This window comes from Nanorana parkeri, unplaced genomic scaffold (assembly GCF_000935625.1).
Source record: "Nanorana parkeri isolate BGI_ZX_2015 unplaced genomic scaffold, ASM93562v1 scaffold35, whole genome shotgun sequence".
In the NCBI taxonomy this organism is placed as follows: Eukaryota; Metazoa; Chordata; class Amphibia; order Anura; family Dicroglossidae; genus Nanorana; species Nanorana parkeri.
The window spans coordinates 3170959-3191216 of record NW_017306303.1 but is presented as its reverse complement, the minus strand read 5'-3'; the positions used below and the strand labels follow the sequence as shown (position 1 = coordinate 3191216).

Below are 20258 nucleotides of genomic sequence, written 5' to 3'. Positions count from 1 at the left end.
TGACTGGTGAGGAAGCCTGTCAATCATCCAATCGGCCAATCAGCGGGAGAAGAGGTCAGAATGGAGCAGATGACAGAGGAGGTTGCAGCCATCTTGCTTCATTGAAGACGCGATGGAGGTCCTGTGTGCGGTGGATTCGGGTCCCTGAAGATGGCGGACGCGGCACAGGTACTCGTTTTATGTATCGGAGTATTTGCACGAGTACTCATGCAAATACTCAGTATCGCCGCCGATACCGATGCTTGTATCGGTATCGGTGCATCCCTATTTGAAATGCAACAATGTTTCTAGGGAATAAACTTGTCAAAATTGGGTAGAAGGTGTCATGCAAGACAATTGCTACACATCAGCTGAAAAGCAAGCGTTCCTGGAAACATTTTGGCAGCTTTAGAGAAGTTATTGTATATGGTTGATTGCTGAACAATTTAGGCTATATTACCTTTTGAAGAGCGGACAGATCCTGAGCCTGTCCACGGAATTTTAAATTTTCTAGTGCAACCTTCAAGCTTTGTTGTGCCACTGAAGTCTGCTTCATTTTATGCTGCAGCTTGTTACAACGGTATTGAAACATCATTTCTTCCTGTTTAGCTTGAAAACTCACAGCCAAACGTGGATACTGAAAAAGAAAAAGGATACATAGCATGGTTAAATCATATGGATAATACATTATTTTAACATAGTCTCTCCAATGAAGTAGACCTATACTAAACTTTTAGGCCTGGTTCACACCTGGGCGTTTTACAGCGCGTTCCAAAGCGCTGTAAAACGCTCAACATGTGAAAAACAATAATCGCCTATGGGCATGGTTCCCACCTGGGCGTTTTACAGCGTGTGGGAACGCGCTGAAAAACGCCCTATGCCCAAAGAAGTACAGGAGCTTCTTTGGGGCGTATTTGCCGCGCATATCCATTAGGATACAGCTGGATAGCCCTCGTAAACGTGCATTTGTCGGTGCGCGGCAAGCGCTCATATTCCGTACGCCCAGGTGTGAACCCAGCCTTATTGTTAGGAGACTTACTGGGACAGATGAATAAGTAACAGTAGGGATACTTGACATGCCTTTTATGGAGAAAATGTTCCTCTGGGCTCCCTCCAAAGCTGGCTATATTTGAGAAGGCCTAGGCACTTGGTCATGTAAGGTCAGTATGTAGGCCTTCTGATAATTTATTCATCCATCTATCTATCCCAAAAAGACTGTATAAGGATAAATCCAGGAGGTATCTTTTGACAAATTCGTGGGAGCAAAGTGTAATTCGTCAATTACATTTACTATCATAGCTTTCTTCATGGCATTGGTAGAAACTCAGTTCCCCCTCTGCACTTCTGGGCCAGATGCACATCTGCACTGCAGTCTGTAAGATAGTCAGAACACCCCCCAAGTGTCTATTGAACAAATTACTCAATTCAGAATGCTTCTTGCCCAAAGCAACCAATCAGTACAACATAACTTACAGCTGGAGGCTGACTGATTTCTATGGGAAACAAGCAGGGCTGGATTTAAAGCATCATGGGCCTGGTGCTGTTGGTTTGTCGGACAGGAAGCAGCAGAGGCGGCTCTGTAATTAGACGGCTGCTCACACCTCGCTGGGGACCCGCAAAGCCAACTAATATGCCTGATTAGAGAGCTGCCAGTGTCTGTCTGATTGTGTTTAACCTGGCCAGCCCGGATTGCCAGTGGGCATACCAAGGTGATCTGGTCTGGCCAGTGATGGGCTAGCGCTCCAGTAGCCCCTATGTCTATCCGGCCCTGGATACAAGAACTTTTCTTGCTAGCCTACTTTTTATATATCAGCTAATATTTATATTCTAATGACTTCATTACTAGATTAGACTGTATTTTCAGCTTTACGATAAGTGCTTAGTATTAGGCACCATATGGTTATTTTAGATATATCCTCTAGAGAACACAGCTGGAACAAACTTTCCTGTGTAAATAGTGACTTTCTGAAAGTTTGCATAGGTAGCATCCCTCCCTTCCTGGGTGAATAACTCTGGCCTGGCAAGTGGTTCTCAGACACCAATCACTTTCACATGAAGGAAGGAAGAAACTGTCTGAATTACTTCACTTAGGGGTCTATTCACTAAGCTGCCGAAGGATCTAGCCGTAGCTTCGGCTGATCCTTTAGCTAGCTTCGGCCCCAGGACCCCTTCGGTTCAGTAGAACCGAAGGGCTGCTGTACGGGCTTTTCACTATAGCCCGTACAGCTCCCAAAGTCGGCCGTGGGGCTCAGTCGAGCCGAAGGCATATGCTTGGGCTCGACTGAGCCGAGGTGAAAGCCGAAGCTGTCCGAGCGGCTGGCCATTGGCCGGCCGACAGCCTGCTTCTGACAGCTGGGCTGTGATGTTACGGTTGGCTCCGGCCACTTGCAGAGAGATCAGCGTCCCTGGTTACCAGCTAACCAGAGACACTGATCTCAAGACAGCCTAACTCTCCCGGGCGCTCCGGGAGTCTCCCGCTCCCGGCCACACAGGAGAGAAACACTGCTTTTTCTTTTTTATTCTGACAAGGAGCTGTTGGCTGGCGTCAGAATAAAAAAAAAATTCACCATAGGAATGCATTGCTAGATTCCTATTGGCTATTTCAATTTGCAATAGCCAATAGCAAACTAGCTATTGCACCCGCCCACTGTTGCAGTTCTCCATCAGGTCCCCACTAGTGATTGACAACAGCAGAGGGAGGGTACAATAGCTAGTTTGCTACTGGCTATTGCAAATTGAAATAGCCAATAGGAATCTAGCAATGCATTCCTATGGTGAGAATGTTTGTTTGTTTTTTTGACAGCAGCAGAACCGCCGGCCAATAGAAAACAGTTGGGCGGAGCTAGCTGTCACTGCTAGCTCCGCACAATCATTTTCTATTTATGTTTTTCTACTTTTTAAACTATTTTTCTGTTCTACTCGGTCCCACATAGGAACCGAGTAGAACAGCCGAGCCGAATGCCGCTCACCGGCATTCGGCTATTCACTCACTGCTGTTCGGCATCTATAAGAATGCTGAGCATGTTCGGCCGACCCGAAGCCACGCAAAGCCACCCGATGTACGGCTGAAGTCAGCCGTACCAGCCTGGAGTGAATAGCCGAACAGCGTTCTACTCACTTCGCTTCAGGTCAGTCATTCACTCGGCTGCCTACGGCAGTTTAGTGAATAGACCCCTTAGAGTCCAAACACCTGCTGTACTTGCTTTTGTTCACACCTGAGTAGAAATGTGTAGAAATGTGCAAAGGCTGCTGACACTAATCCCGCATTCACACCTGCATGTTCTATTAAAGTGCATCACATTCGTGCGCATTTGTGCACGTTCGTATGCTGCGTTTGCCGCGCGTCTACATTGGGTTCAATGGGGCCTACACACGCGGCACACGTGGCAAAAAAAGCTCATGTACCAAATTTTGTAACACGCTTTCCGCAATTTTTGCTTCCACGTTTGTGCGCACACAAAACGCAGAGCAAAACATATGTCTTCCTGGCCACGTTCGCGGTGCCATTAGAACTGAATGCACGTTTGAAAGTTGCGCATTTTGACAGGTTTCAAAGTTTTGTTAAATTCTTAATTTACAAGGAAAGGCAATAAAAGTATAGCAGTGTACAAACCAAGCCATGGGGAATTAAACAATGCAAGCTGAAGCGGAATAGCTACTTGTAGTACTTGGTGTCAATTCTATGTATACATTAAAAGAATGTGACTGACTAATATGTCTGCTACGTGACTAATATGTCCCATGCTACTGTGAAGATGTTGTAATCTTAACCTAGAAGGTAAAAGTAAAGACAACAGTGACCATGATTCTGTATGGTATCTACAGCCATTAGTTATATAATTCACTTGGACTGGATAAAGAATAAAAGGAAACAATGTGAAAAAGACACAGGAAAAAAAAAAGGAAGAGAGAGGAAAAGTGAGCAAGAGTTAAGATAGAGCTGGGGGATGGGGGGAGGGGGGGTTCCACCAGTAGAATGAAGCCCTAATGAGGAGCGTCAGATTCAGAGATATAATAGAGTATGGTGTAGTTGCAGGTATTCTATCCAAGAGGACCATATTTTTAAGTACTTTGCATGACTCGGGGAAAAATTAAGAAATAAGACGGGACATATGGTCAGTCTAGTCAGGGGTCAAGTTTGCATCAACATTTATATGAATTTTCTAAGTCTACAACATTGGCCAACGTGACAATATTGTGTTCCACCCCCTTTGCTCAAGGGTGCATCACTAGTCCTCCTCCCAGTTGCTTACATATGGAAGTTTGTTAGAATGTTGAAAGGAACTGAGATTTCTATACAAAGGAGAAATTAAACCCATAAATTGTCGATTGTTCAGACATCTGATCAAAGTTCAGATGGTTTTGCCCAAATTAGGAAATACAGAAACTATTTTATTTGTAGATAGATGAAAACGTTTAGAACTGGAATTTTTTTCATGTGTTTTTGAGATATTGAAATGTTTTTCTGCCCCCTAAACTGAAGAGGTTATAGGCTAGCCATATCTAACTGCATAAAATGGCCAGCGTTTAAAAGCGTATGGTTCTTCATGTGCAAGACTGAATCGAGGAGAGTGCAGTATTCCAATCAAGGGTAAATGGGAGGATAACAATGCACTAGAAAATTAAATAGCATTTCATTTGTCCAAAGATTGGCACAGTGTCAGGTTCTTGATGCATGGATGATTTTGTGGTGGGAGCAAGATTAAGTTGTAATTGATACAATTGTAATTTGATCAATTTTTTATGAAGATGCCCTAAATTAGTATGATATTGGCATCAAGTAATTTCATTATTAAACTCTATATTTGATATATCCATGGACAATTCACCCCAAGTTTGCCTTTTAGGGATTTATGATTCTTTATTGATGAATCCTCAAATAATTTTGGTCTCTCAGAAAGCATTGTTCACCGCTAGAAGAACGGTGGTGTGGAAATGGGTATCTGATTTCCCCCCCAACTCTTTGTGGATTTCTGAATTAGATAAGACAGTAGAATATGAGCGTATAAAATACCAATATACTGTAGAGGTCAAAACAAGAAATATCTTCAACTGTGGTCCTAATGGTTGGAATATCAAGCTAAGCGAGGAATATACATATATAGTATAGTTGTTTTAACTTTTCTATGTTCCTATGACAAATAAAAGATATATACAAAACTAATCCATCTATGTACAGTGTCTGGCCTGCCCCAATTTTTTTATTTTTTTTGTCAGTTTGTTAGTTTTTTGGTGTTTGTTTATTTGGTAGTAGGTATTTTGTTTTGATTTCTTTCGCTTACTCTGAAAATGTATATGATGAAATGCACTAAAGATACTCAAAAAAGTATGATTAAAAAAGGGAGACGGGGAGAATTCCATAATATTCAAATAAATCCATAAAAAGAGTTCCTGAGTAGCATGAAGTGATGCCAGAGGAGCTATTTGTGCTGCAATGTAGTACTGTAATGATTACGGAACTTACAATCTACCTCATAGTTTGTCTTGGTATAAGGGTCCCGAATACAAATTTCATCAGTTTTTGCTGTTCTATGTATAGAATGTGGCTTAGGACAACAAATGGTAAAGTTTGCAGGTGGTACAATAATTTCGGACATTTTTATTGCATTCATTCTATTAAACCAAGAAATGGGCAGGGATTTGCAGATATCCAATAGGTGAGTGAGGTCCCTAAAGATAGCCAGATAAGTATGGAAGTCTAGAAGTCCATGTCAATTTATAATTGGCTTGAAAAGTAGAAAAGTCTGGAACATAGAAAGACAAGAAAATAAATTAGGCAATAATATATGTTGTGTGGAAAGGGGTCATCCACAAAAAGCATTCATTTGCAGCAGTTAACTGCAAATTCTAGTGCCTTTATACTACTGTAGGATTTGAGCTAATGTTTTTTGCCAGATGTTCCAAGGCAAGGATAAAAAGAATAGGTCTGTTTCCCTTATGTATCTGGAAGGAGTCAGAAAATAAACCACTATAACAAATCTTAGCTTTAGGGCATAAGTATAGGGCTGAGATACATGCAAAGAAATGCTGGTGACATCCCCATTTTCAGGAAATGTGAAAAGCAGATGTTGCCACGATACAGCATTGAATACTTTTCTCACACCTAATGAGAGGAACATAGTAATGAGCAAAAACAATGTTTTCTATTATACAACAAATATTATTTCCTGCCTCTTACTTGGTCACTATGAATCGCTTGGCACAGATTGAGGTCGCTAAGACCTTTGCAATAGACATGTGCGATTTGTTTCGTTCCGAATCGAAATACGTACTAATTTTCCGAAATTCGGACATTCAGAATTTTCAAATCCCAATGCATCCGAATGTGTCTGAATCCAAATTTCTGTTTCCGAATTTCGGATCCCGTCCGAATTTCGGATCCCGTCCGAATTTCGGACAAAAACTAAACTGAATCGGACATGTACATTTTCTGGCCAAACAGATGTGTTTTTCGGTTTAATGCATCCGAATGGGTCTGAGCAATTTTTGTTACAGCAACATGGGAGCAATATACAGTATATACATATAATACATATAATTCGGGATCCAAATTTCCAAATTGCATTTGGGAACTCCTAAATGACATTTGGATCCGGGAGCCTCAGCTTTAGTAATATAATGTGTATGGCTCTCAGCTCCCAGACAGATTTGGAAATTTGGATCACGAATGCCATTCGGGTCTAGGAGATTCAGCTTTAGTATTAATATCTGTATATGGTGTTCTAAGGTATTTGCAACAAATATGTGTAAACTCATCCGAAACAGAAAATCTGGATTTCGTCCAAATCTGAAACTCAGATCAAATTGAGTTTCAGATCCAAATCCAGAAATAACAAAATATCCAAACTGAACCGAATTTTTCCACAGCTTACCTGTTTACTTTGCAAGTATTTTGATATCCACATTTAGAAGTGATACCAGTTTAAAACTTGGCCAAGTTCTGTTATTTTTTAAATATAGCTAAACCCAGTGAGTGTCACTTGTTGACAAATAAGGTATGCCAAGTCCTCTTTACAGTCACTTTATGTCTTAAGCATAGTCCTCAAGTGAAAACTATAAATGTAGATTCCAAAAAAATGGAAAACTATACTGATTTATAAGGCACTGTTAGCAATTGAAACATTAACTGGTAGTGCTTCTGATTTGAGATCTAATTTTGCAAAGTCTTCATCTTGTCTTTGTACATGTATCTTTGACGAACAAAGCTTCTATAATTAGAATTCCTGTGCTTGCAAGTTTCAAAAGACCAAGTTTCCTAAATTTAGTCTATATTAAGCTTTGACATAACATCAGCTGATGGGAGGAGTTTTTTCCCCAGTTTAGTTGTTCCTTATCTTCATGAGATAGCAGGGGACCTTGATCTGTAGACAGGAGGAGTGTTTAATGTCTATAGCATAAATAGACTGGTAGGAGGATCACATCTAAATATACATCTGCTGACCATAAAAAGAATTATGTAAAATGTATAAGTAATGCTTCTGTATAAATGTGTCTGTTTATGAGCAAACCAAGATTGCAATCAACAGATGAAGTCTCTCTCAGGATGCCATGTCATTCCATTGTACTAAAAAGTAAATCGAGCCTGCTGAAGTTATTTAAATTATTATGTCTAGTGTTAAGAATTATTATACCTTTGTGCCTTTTATGAACACCAACAGAGGTTGTTGATGTATCCTTTTAAAGAATAATAATTACTACATAGTAAAACTACTTATAACATAACTCAGAGGACCAAGTACAGTACATGTAGCATCCGGTCTTGTTCCAATCGGTCCTGTAGTTGGCTTTTCTTTTTTAATGAAAGATCTTAGTCTAGGCATATATGTTTAAATGGGGTGAAGCTGTATGTCTGTGCCTAATAGGGAGGGAGGGGGCAACATTGCAGGTACCCTCCGGTCTTGGAGAGATACTGAAACTGATCAGCTAGGAAATCTTTCCCAGCTGATCATCTTTACCCACGTGACCCTGGCCCAGAAAATGTCAGCCAGGGTCGAGGAGGTGGCTCCCCAATGCCATCGTAATCATTTCTAACATCTGTAGGCACTGATACTTTGCTCTTCTCCCTATATATAATGGCAGCACCTACACCATAACTCACCCCAGTATTGTCATATACAGTCATGGCCAAAAATCTTGGCACCCCTGCATTGCTGTCAGATAATGCACCACCACCTTGTGCAAAATTGTTGCAATTACAATTGTTTAGGCATTCTCATGTTTATTTATTTTGTTTGTATTGGTCTGACACAAAAAGTTGAGAAGTAAAAAGTAAAAATGGACTGGACAAAATTATTGGCACCTTCTCCAAATTGCAAGAAATAATTGCATTCCATGTTTTTGTGGAAAAGCATGGACAATCTCAAGGTTACAAGTCTATCTCCAGAGATCTTAACCACTTGCTGCCTGGAGCAATTTCTTACATTTGCACACACATGATAAAATCAGAATTTTTGGCTAGAAAACAGCTTCAGACACCCCAAACAATTATATATTTTTCTGAAAGCAGAGGCCCTGTAGATTAAAAAGATGCTAGTTGCAATTTTTTATGTTGTACGGTGTTTGCGCAAATGTTTATCAAACCAGTATTTTTAGGATAAAATACAGTACACTAAAATGAAATTTAGTGCACAGAAACAGAATATAATACAAATTTATAATAATACAAATTTTTGGTAAAATATAAAAGACGGAGTCATGCCGGGTAAATAGATAACAAACATGTCAAGGCTTAAAATTGCGTGCGTCAGTGAAACCGCAAAAAACTACAAGAACCAAAATTGACCATAGGCGACGCTTTAAATGCTTTTACTGCTCATCAGTTTAGTGCTAACAGTGATTGATGGTCCTAGAATTATTGCTCTCACTCCGACGCTCGTGACGATATGTAACATGTGTGGCGCAATTTTCCGTTTTTGCACATAGGCGCATCTGTTGTGTGTTTGCGTTGTATGTGCAGCACGTGGGGGGCGGGGGACTTACGTTTTTAAAAATGTTTTTTATCTGTTACTTTGATTTTTACAATTTTCTTTTTTTTTACACTCAGCGTTTTAGTAAATCACCCCCATGGAGTTAATTCTGAAGCCAATTGGTTATGCAGCTACCTTCAGGTGATTAAAAATGACAAAAATCCTCTATTCCTAATCATACACCACAGTGCATGGGGTGTTAATTCTGGGACCAATGGGATGTCCAAAAGCAGTCTAACAGAGGGGTGGGCAACACAGCAAACAACGACTAACAGTTTTGTGAAAAAACACAACCAAACCACAACAAGGAATTATAATAGTTCAAATGGCCACCTGAATAACTCTGTGGCTGAAGCTAGCATCTGCAGAGACCTCAACATCCACCTGGTTAAACGTGGCAAAAGTGTGAACAGAGGACCAGGTGGCAGCCTTACAGATTTACAATACCGAAGCTTGATGCTGAAAAGCCCAAAAAGCACTAACATTTCTTTTAGAGTGAGTTGTGACTGAAAAGGGGAAATGTACCCTTCAGCTTATAAGCCTGCATGATAGTTTGATGAATCCACCTAGCTAAAGTGGAACGAGAAGCTAGCTGACCCATACAGGTAAATTAAGGAATGGCTAAGAGGGAGTCAGACTTGCCAATGGAAGCCTTAGCAAATAGATAAACTCGAATAGCCCGAACCACGTCCAAAAAGGACGTTAGGATGTTTCGGTGCAGCACATAAGGATAAGACAGTGTTCTAGTTAAGATGGAAGGCATCTTAACTAGAGACCACCTTAGGAAGAAAGGAGGCCTTAAGCCTCAGCACTACCTTATTCTTGTAGATGACCTGAAAAGGCTCCTTACCCAGTAGGTTTTTCTATATGAAAATTAATTTTCTTTCATCTCTCTGTGGCAAGTTGCAGCTATGTAAAGCCATTTTTTTTTATTTGGGATAAAGTGAGGAAGTGTTAGAACCTCTGTCAAGTTTTATTATTGTATTTGTTCCCATTAGTTACATTTGTCACCGGTAGGAAAAGTAATGGAAAATTCAACATTTTAGAGGGGTCACAGGAACATGGGGCGAACAAGTGGGGACACCTGTACTGGTGATAACTTTTGAAGAGGCAATTTCTATTGCTTTGTAGAGGTTTGTTTTACTTTCTGTTGGGCCTGTAGGACAGGAGGTGAAGGAAGAGCTCTCTGATGGAATGCAAACAGCAAAAAAATAACCATCTGTCCACTGTCCACATTTCCAAAACTAGCAGAAGGCTGATACAGTGGAGAGTACCCTAAGTCCCCAACATTTGTCCTAAAGCTTTAGCAATAATTTAGCTGTTTGAAGGTAAAAGAAACTTAATTTAAATGGCATACCTGCTTCAAAACGACATCCATTTCCCCTTTACAAATGGCCTTAAACAACAGTATTGTGCTGTTTGGGTCATGCTGTGACATTCTCTGCAAGTACAAAAATATATGTTAAAACAACAACCCTGTAGCCCATCATATTGCTTTAGAAAAAAAGCACATTTTATGATAATTATGTATACAGAGTAGAATAATAGTGTTGTCCACACTTATCAAACAAATACTAATCGTTTTATTGAAGAAGTTACAGAGATAGTATCAAAAACAGTCCTTAGAAGGAAAAGTGGAAACCTACTTCTTCCCAGTCAATCATACGCTGCATGGCAGACCTGCAGTGCATTGACTGGGAAGAATAAAAACTAAGAAATAACTGCATGCAGTGATAACAAAACATTTATTACCACCTACTCATTTATCAACCTGTATGGCCCTAAACATTTTTTATTGGCTAATTAGATTGAAGCAGTGACATCACTAAGACGTCACATGATGTGCTGAAACTTAGTTCCATCCACCAATCCAGCCATGCAGAGCCAAAGAGATGCAAAGCGTGTCACATGACTTGAAAATTGATTTAGAATAAAGCTATTTTAGACCATTCTTTTTTACTTTGTGCTGGTTATACTGAATTTTCATTCCCTGTGCTACCTTGTAAAGTAAAGAGAAATATAAGGTTTACCCATTAAATCTTTGTGAATTTAGCCTTATGAGTGGTATTATATGACTATTAAAGGCAGGTGTTAGGAAAAGGGAGACGAGACAAGGAAAGAGAGAAAATAAAGAAAGAGACTATATAAAAAGGTAGAAGAAATTAAGATCCTTCACGGATAGCATGGATAGCATAAATAATCATTTGAATTTCAAATAGGGGAAATCATTCGCACTGGTAAGGCACAAAGCTAAGTGCAGTGCTTTTCAGTGCCATTAATTTTGAGTGCCACCTCAATGCAACTAGTCAGAGCACCACAACGTACTTGCATTTTAGCACTTTGCAACTTACAGATGAGAACCACTTATTACTGGATTATACTTTACAATTTTTTTTTTATGCGAGTACAGTTGTATGAAAAAAAAAAAAATGTTAATAGTACATAGCTGTAGAATGTAGACATATTCACTTACATGTAACAAATGCATTGGTACAAGAGTAAAAAACATACAATCCTTTTTCATTGTTCATCATAAAAAAAGAGTAAGCGTGCAAAAACAAAAAACTAAACTAACTATAACATAGGAAAACACAACTGCCGGTCTAAGTGGGTGTGTTCATCTATCCTAGGGCAGGTTATGCCCATCAAGTAGTGATATATGGGTGTGTGAGCCACATGCCCCATGCAGACTAAAATTTGACATGTTGTTTTTCAGGGCAAACATTTTTGTTCATATGAGCGCTGTAAATTCAGATATCTGATGACCTCTCCAACAAATCTCAGAGAGGTTGAAGAATTCTCTAAGCGCGAGTTTGTATGCAAAAAGTATATATAGAATAACCATTCTAACATCATGAGAGAAACCATCAATATGGATATGAAGCAGGCTAGTTTTGCTGAAAATGTGTAATCCAGAGAAAAATATTGATTATTTATTGATCATCATCTGTGATCTTATGTCTTCATCTATAGATTAAGGTTGTCAAGGACTAATACAGTTTGTAGCGGTTTAAGTTTTACTGCATATAATTCTTTTTTTTGTTCTCTTTTCTTCTCTTTATCAATGATTTTTATATTTTCTTTCATTCCAGGTTACCCCATTCTCTCTTTCATACAATGCTGTTTTAACACCTCTCTCTGGGCAGGCTATTAACACCTAGCTTAACACCTAGCTCCAATTATGCAAATGCAATCAACATCTGGTTGTGACTAACAGATTTATGTGGATTGGAACAACATTCTACACCATTCAAGGAGTAGAATGTAGAAATTAGAACACTAGTCCCCTCCAGAGTGGCCAATCTCCAGTCTGCACTTAGGGCTATATTTAAAACAGGGAGCACATAACGCTATCTGCAGAATACCGCAGTGTTTACCCCCTCACTGTATCTGCTTTATACAAGTTTTTAAAATACACACCATGGTGTGGTGTCTGCTGTGTCCTTCCAAGTGTTCAATGCATATTGCAGGGAACACTCCATGATAAGAGGAAAGCTTTGACCCAAAGCAAGCATGCAGAGGGCACATTTGTTAAACAAATTGCTGTGTTCTATAAATGTGCCATGTGTATTTATAAAGCAGCATGGCTGCAGTAAGGTCCTATGTCTGCTTTGTAAATAGGCCTCCAAGTCTCTTTGTCTACTTCGTTGATGTTGGGCACCCAATGCTGTCCATATCTACTGTGCTGAAAGTCTTTGTGTATAGTTATCCTTTGGGGTTGTCACATTCTGTTGTAATAGCCTCAGCCAGTGTCCTACTTAAAAGAGAACTATGGGGTAACCTTTTTACCTCATAGTTCTCTTTAGGGTCACAGGAGGACATATACTAACGTCATACTAACGTCCTCCCGTGACCCAAAACGCAGCATATAGCGGACTACTGCCCTCTATATGCTGAGAGCGCCTCAATAGTGACGGATTCCGACAACACTGTTGAGATCCACCTCACTGGCTGATTGACACCGGGCCCTCTCTATAGGCAGAGCCAGCTGTGCCCGCCTCCTGCCCCTTCCATCACTCCAGTCAGCCCTGGAGGAGGGGATAATCCCTGCGGGCAGCGGTGACTGACAGTCACTGCTATCTGCAGGTAGATGATTGGGAAGTGAGCAAGTGGCGGTATGTGTTAACTTTCTTCCCGATCAATAGAGCCGACCTGTGACAGTTTCATTGTCACACATTGGCTCTAACTATGAGGATGAGTGTAAATCACTCACCCCATAGCTCTCCTTTAACTCTCACTTGCTTTTGCTGTGGGAATGGTACAGCTGGTGTTGTAGCCATACATTACCATTGTTCCAGTATTTCTTATAGAGGAACGCCAGTTCTTATAAAAATTACCCTTTGCGGTGGGGCTACCCCCGCACTGCAAATGTTAACTGCTCATTTTGGTCTAGGGGCCAACATTCAGAAGATATACTCACCTGATCCTTGGTCAGTGCTCACCTCTCTCTCTCTCTGCTCCAGCTGTGGTATGTGCCTTGGTGTCCTCACATCTAATGTAGGTGAATGGACCTGCATTAGACATGATGACGTCAACGGGGCTTATACCACTGGTGCCCAGGAAAGAAGAAACTGTGGGGACCAGTCTAGCAGCCAAGATAGATGGAGAATTAGGTAAGTATATTTTATTTGAGCCCCTAGACCGAAACAATCAGTTAACCCTTGCAGGGCAAGGTTAGACCTATTGCAAGGGTTAAGTTTTTTTAAATTTCTGGAGTTTCGGTTTAATGCAGTTTTTAACTGCTACTGATTGGCACATCTTCTTCCTTGATAATGGATAGATCACTTACCTTAAAATGTTCTACCCACTGAAGAATTAATCTCGCATCACTGCCACAATTGGATGCCACCTTCTCCAGCTCTTCTACTAATTTATTTAATACAGAGCTTGCTGTTTCAATACAAAAGGAATCAGTTCCAGTGATGTATTCCCTGTAATGACATTGTGTATATATAGGTTAGACAAATAGCTCTCAGTGTTTTCACTTCATACTGTATGCAATACATTCCAAAAGACAAATGCCAAGACGATACATAAATCAAACATACCAGAATGGGATAACTGCTGGAATATGTAATGTTAAAGGGATATGCTGTACATTTTACAGTAGGCTAAAAAAGAATTAACATAGCTCAGACCGCACAGATTTCAGAAACACTTGACACACATTCAACATTATAAAGGAATATAAACAGGGAACAGTTCTGGTGCTAGTATTTTCATGAGGAGGGGGTGGTCTTTATCACAGAGTATGCAAAGAGTGAAGTTTACATAATGGAAAGTTAAAGGAGAACTATGGGGTCACGGCTTTTCCCCATAGTTCCCCTAAGGCTCACGGGAGAACACAAACTAGCGTTCTCCCGTCACCCAAAGCTCAGTATAGCGCGAGCTACAGCTCGCGGTGTGCTGAGATGCCGCAGCCGGAACGGATCCCGACATTGCTGTCGAGATTCACCCAGCTGCGGGATTGACAGTTGGCTCTGCCTATCCAGAGGCAGAGCCAGCTCTGCCCTCCCCCTCCCCGTCCGTTCCGCCAGTCAGCGCTGGAGGATCTGACAGGGGAGGGGGGGAGGATTAGCATTAGGTTACAGTAAGGGTTAGTGTTACAAAGTTAGTGTTAAGGTTACAGGGATGGTTGGTGTTGGGGTTACAGGGAGAATTAGTGTTAGGTTACAGTAAGGGTTAGTGTTACAAAGTTAGTGTTAAGGTTACAGGGATGGTTGGTGTTGGGGTTACAGGGAGAATTAGTGTTAGGTTACAGTAAGGGTTAGGGTTATAGGAAGGGCTGGTGGTGGGGTTACAGGGAGGATTAGTGTTAGGTTACAGTACAGGTTAGTGTTAGCAGGGGCGTCCCGAGGCCGGGTGTCACAAAGAGTGGTTACCGGGTGACACGGCACAGCGATCCTATTGATACCTGCCGGCGACCATCTTGGTTATGGACACCGGCAGAGAGAGGAGGGGACAGTCACCCGGCGGGATAAGGTATGCCGCCGGTCCCCTCCTCTCTCCCGAAACTGTTGGGCTCTTGGTCCATGACTGAGTGCCCGACTTTTCAGAGAGGGTGACACCAAAATGACTGTTGGTCATTTTGCTGTCACCCCCCTTGTGACGCCATTGAGTGTTAGGGTTACAGGGAGAGTTGGTGTTTTGTTTACAGGGAGGATTAGCATTGGGGTACAGTAAGGGTTAGTGTAAGGTTTACAGGGTTAGTGTTAGGGCTACAGGAAGGATTAGCATTAGTGTTAGGTTACATTAAGGCTTAGTTTTAGGGTTAAAAGGAGGGTTGGTATTGTGGTTGCAAGCAGGATTGGTGTGTGGGGTCTTAGGAGGGAGCATTGCTCTCTGTGATGGGAGCTCTGTATTGAAAAACTACCACAACAGACGTCCATGCACCTAAAGTTAATGTATTGCTATAAACAGCAAAATGTGCCATTAGGGGAATATGACACAAAAATGGAAAATTGTGTAATAAAAAGGTTATTTAGACCTTTTTGGATTAAGAAGTAGTTTTGTTCACATACCACTCAACTTTCTAAGATGAGAAAGAGGGACATATTTTAGCACAATGTATTTAGGCAATGGACACACTCCTGCCACAACCCCAGTTATATATAGGCAATACACACACTCCTGTCACAACCCCAGTTATATATAGGCAATGCACACAGCCATGCCACAACCCAAGCCATAGGCAATGGACACACCCCTGCTACAACCCCAGTACTGTATATATTGGGAGTGCTACTTGCAGTCCTAATGCATTTTGGGGTTTCTAAAGAGAGCAAAGCAATAGCTGGTTGCTCTCAGGCTGTCTTCCTCTAATTGGAAAGTTCTATAGAGTCGTACAGAGAATAGAGTGAGGTGATGGATGTAAGAGGAGTCACTTATCTGACTCCTTTCAGCAATGTAGATACTATTACCAGGCCCCAGTGTACAGACATCCATGGAGGATTACCCCACAGCAAACCAGTGTGTCTCTGACTCAACATTAAAGAAGAACTCTAGGCATATTAAAAATGAACCCTTGCAGTGGGGCTATCCCCAGCACTGTAACCGTTAGGGGCTCATTTTGGTCTAGGGTCTAAAATTTTAAAGATATACTCACTCAATTCTTGGTCACACCTAGCTGCTAGGCCAGTCCCTGCAGCCCCTTCTCCCCCGGGCTCTGGTGGTCTAAAGACCCGTGATGTCATCACATCCATTTACTTGCACTGGACGTGAGGACGCTGCGGGACATTCCACAGCCGGAGTGGAGACAGGTCCACCGCTGGATTGAGGATCAAGTGAGTAGATCTTCTTTATTTTAGGCCCTAGACCAAAACAAGCAACCCCACTGCAAGAGTTAATTTTGTACATACCCAGAGTCCTTGAAGTTCTTTGAAGGACACGCTATTGTCCCTGATAAACTTTCTAAATCAGGATATGACTACCTTAATAACAAAAACTGATATTTCTATTCGGGGCTTTGGTGACAGATTTCAACACATTGAAATCAAACTGGATAACCTCTCAGTAGCCCACAATGATCTCGCGGATACCCACAATGATCACGAAACAGACTCAATTGCCTGAATCTATATTTGGAGACATGGAGGATCGCTCTCAAGGTAACACAATTATATTTTAATCCCTGAAAAAAATCCACAGTCAGTACTCTCAAATAATCTCCAACAGCTCATGAAATCCTTTATTACAAGTAAGGCGGAACTCTTTCTAAACAGAGCTCACCAAATCTTTCTGCAGAGTTTCCTCCCTGACCTCACTCCAAGGAATGTATACATTTCTTCCACATTAAACAGAAAGTTATGGCTGCAGCTGGGAAGAACCATCAGGCACTAGAACAAAATATTCAGGGATGTCTCTATATGCCATCTTCTCTCACTACTCATTCAAAACAGGAAAAAGCTATTACCCTAAACAAAGGCTCCAAGGAACAACTAAATACAAATGTGAATAACTCATGAAACTACTTGTCTCCAGACAGGGAGAAACCTTTGCTATTTCCAACTTCGAAGCGGGCCTCAAACTTCATAAAGAATGGAAAATTCTGCCAGCAGGCACTGAAACCCAACAAAGGAAATCCCCCATGAGAATGGGCTCTGACTGGGCATAACATCATACTCTCACCCAGTACAGTGGGAAACCTTTTCTTGCCTATATCCTCAGCACTACTAGAGTGAGCTGATGTTCTGCTTGACATGTACATGCCATGTATGGCAGGTAGGGGTGAGTAAGTTATATTTTTCTGAGCAAGCTCATTAGAGGGAGCCACACAAATACAATACACTCCCCATTGTCCGGCATTCAAGCAACCTGCACTCTCATACAAATACTGTATGTCCTCGATTTTTTCTTCTGGTGATTTGATGCATGTAAAAAAAATACTGATTGATTGGTGCACACTAAAAAAAAATGTGTTATCAATTAAAATTCTTTGTATACATCTTGCTGTCGGCTGGCGGCTAGATTCCGAGGTGAGCAGCAGAATGTAAACTATGGGGAGTTAAAGCCAGCCTGCTATTGGCTATTTCAAATTGCATGAGCCAATAGCAGGCTGACTATTTTGCCCGCCCACTGAGCAGAGGAGCGGACCTGAGAGAGAACTTTCTCAGGTCTGTTATTGGCTATTTCAAATTGCAATAGCTAATAGCAGTCTGCCTATTGTTCCCACCCACTGAGCAAAGGAACGGACCTGAGAGAGTACTTTCTCTCTCTGGGATACTCCTCTGCTCACTGGACGGGGCTTCAATAGCCAGCCTGCTATTGGCTATTGCAATTTGAAATAGCCAATAGCAATCTGGCTATTGCTCCCGGCTGTGGAGAAAAGCGGGGAGCTGTGGGAGATGGTTGCTTGAGAGTTACTATAAAGTCTTAAGCAACCAGAAACTACAGTTATCTGGCACCTACCAATCCCTGTGGGTGCTGGATAACTGGGAGTTTACAGTATTTACGTTCTTTTGTTGTACAACATTATTACTGCTACCAATTTCTTCAGAGATTTTCCTCAGGTTGTTCCTAAAGCTGAAGTTTAATTTATTGACTCTTGGGAGGAGTTATAAAAATATCAAAATGCCTTGATGGGTGTATGTCAGTCTAGAGAAGCGGGTGTTCTTAGGCAGGCGATCAACATTGCTGAATGCAATTATAATACACCCACCCAAAGACTGCAGACAGATTAATTAACTGCATAATGTTAAACTTAATGAAGCCCAATATAAAACCTATCACTTCTGGGGGTGTGGCATGGTCATGGCGCTGGGGAGACATGTCTAACTTGTGCTCTGCAGTGTGCTCCTTCTACCCACGGTCTTAGCATTTATAGATAGCTCACTCTCAGGCTAAAGCAACATGGGGAAGAGAGGTCTGAAGTAGGGTTCACTCTTCACGCCATCGGTGGACTTCATCAAACGCTTGCCATTGGCAGATAGGGACAATTCCAGCAGGGAGCCCGGTGACAACGAGCGGTGTGTCTGCGGGATGGAGCGGGTGAGGACGGGAACAACGGAGGTGTGCGAGGTATGGTGTATCAATTGCAGAGCGGCTACACGTTTCGAAGAGCTTGTCTTCTTTATCAAGCCAGAGAGTGAGGGGCAGCCCAAGCCGGAGAGCCCAAGCCCAAGCCGGAGAGTGAGGGGCGGTCCAAGTAGTGAGACTCCAACGCTCGAGGGCACGAGCAGGGAGCCCGGTGACAACGAGCGGTGTGTCTGTGGGATGGAGCGGGAGAGGACGGGAACAACGGAGGTGTGCGAGGTCTGGTGTAGCAATTGCAGAGCGGCTACGCGTTTCGAAGAGCTTGTCTTCTTTATCAACCCGGAGAGTGAGGGGCAGCCCCTCACTGAATATATGAATGAATATATACTGCCTGGAATCCGGTTCCTTTTACAAAACATTACCACTCTAATGTATCTAAACAGTACCTCGTCTCCCTGCAACTCGGGTCAATAAATTTGTTTGGGGTGCTGGCCAAATAAGAATCTCTCTTACGATTCTTATTCAATCTAAATTGAACGGTGGGCTTGGCCTCCTGGATTTCCAAAAATATTTTGTGGCCGTTTTACTCTACCATATTGCAGACTAGGTGTTCCCTACTCCTGATAAAAAAATTGATTGCCCTTGAGGAACAGCTTAGTAACACAAAGCTGCCTCTTATGCTTTGGATTCCAAAAACCCATAGATCTCTTTCCAAAGTGACCTCTCATCTAACCTTGTTCACTGTCAAGATCTGGGACTCTATAGATCAGGGGTGCCCATTAGGTCGATCGCGATCTACCAGTCGATCCTGATTGGTGGAACTACTCCTAATATGCTCCATCCGTCTCTTCTGGCAGTTGGCATTGTTCCTGGTATGCTACACCTGTTGCTTATGTTGGCTGGTGCTATTCTTTGTGCCCACTGTCTGTCACTCCTGGCACCATTCTTGGTACACTCCACTTGTCGCTCCTGGCCACTGGTGCTGTTCCTGCTACATTCCATCTCTGGCTCCTGGGTTCTGGCACAACTCCTGGTAACCACTAGCATAGTTCCTGCTATGCTCCAGCTATCATGCCTGGACACTGGCACTGTTCCTGGCATGCCCTGTTTTTGCCACACTCTGCTCCTCCAAGTTCTTGCAGCTGGGTCCAGCAACTCCTGGTACACTTCATTTGCCAAGCTCTGCTCCTTTGAGTTTTTGCAGCTGGGCATGCCCACGCATCTCTTTACACTTGCCAGCTCCTCAGCTTCTTCATTAGTCACCTGGCTGTTTACACCATTTATCAACTTACTACTATATCAAAGACAATGGACTGATTACTGTTATTAAAGTGCTATTAAAATCAAAGGGATTTTAAGCTATTTCAAATACTAATGAAATCACTTACAATGGATGCTGCTTCAAGATGTTTAAAAGTTTTAGTTTCCTGCAGAACCGGCTGGTCCCTGAGCACAGGTCCTGACTTCCTGTTTTAGAGTGACTCCTTTCTCAAGCAGAGTGCTATGCAGTCCCCCTTGTGTGTGCTAGCAAGCTGTATGTGTCTCCACAAACACAGACACAGCAAATCAAGCTACTCCCCTACCCCCACCCCTGGCCCCTTCTCCAAGCTAATAGATGAACAGTTGCTGGAGTCTGAATGGTCCTTTGTGATCTTCTACTGGAAAGTGCTAGGCAATGTATATTTGTTTGTTCTGGATTCATTATTGAAAACAAGTTTGAGAGATTAATACTACTTTAAGATTTTCTTACCTAGTTCTATGTGTTTTTCTTTTACCATACACTGTCCTTATCTCTTTCCCTTCTCACCTCATTAGGTGCAAGTTACTGCCATTTATTCAAAA

At 41.9% G+C, this 20258-nt stretch overlaps 1 protein-coding gene across 1 annotated transcript in view; it reads right to left on the bottom strand.

Moving 5' to 3' along the window:
• Positions 1-20258, bottom strand: part of STAT6 (signal transducer and activator of transcription 6) — a 101237-nt gene that overhangs the window by 23723 nt on the left and 57256 nt on the right. Inside the window, exons 3-6 of the mRNA XM_018569427.1 lie at positions 13754-13876; positions 10717-10726; positions 10303-10386; positions 440-616 (exon numbers count right to left, since the gene is read on the bottom strand). Coding sequence (XP_018424929.1) covers positions 440-616; positions 10303-10386; positions 10717-10726; positions 13754-13876 — 394 coding nt within the window. The remainder of the gene's footprint in view (positions 1-439; positions 617-10302; positions 10387-10716; positions 10727-13753; positions 13877-20258) is intronic.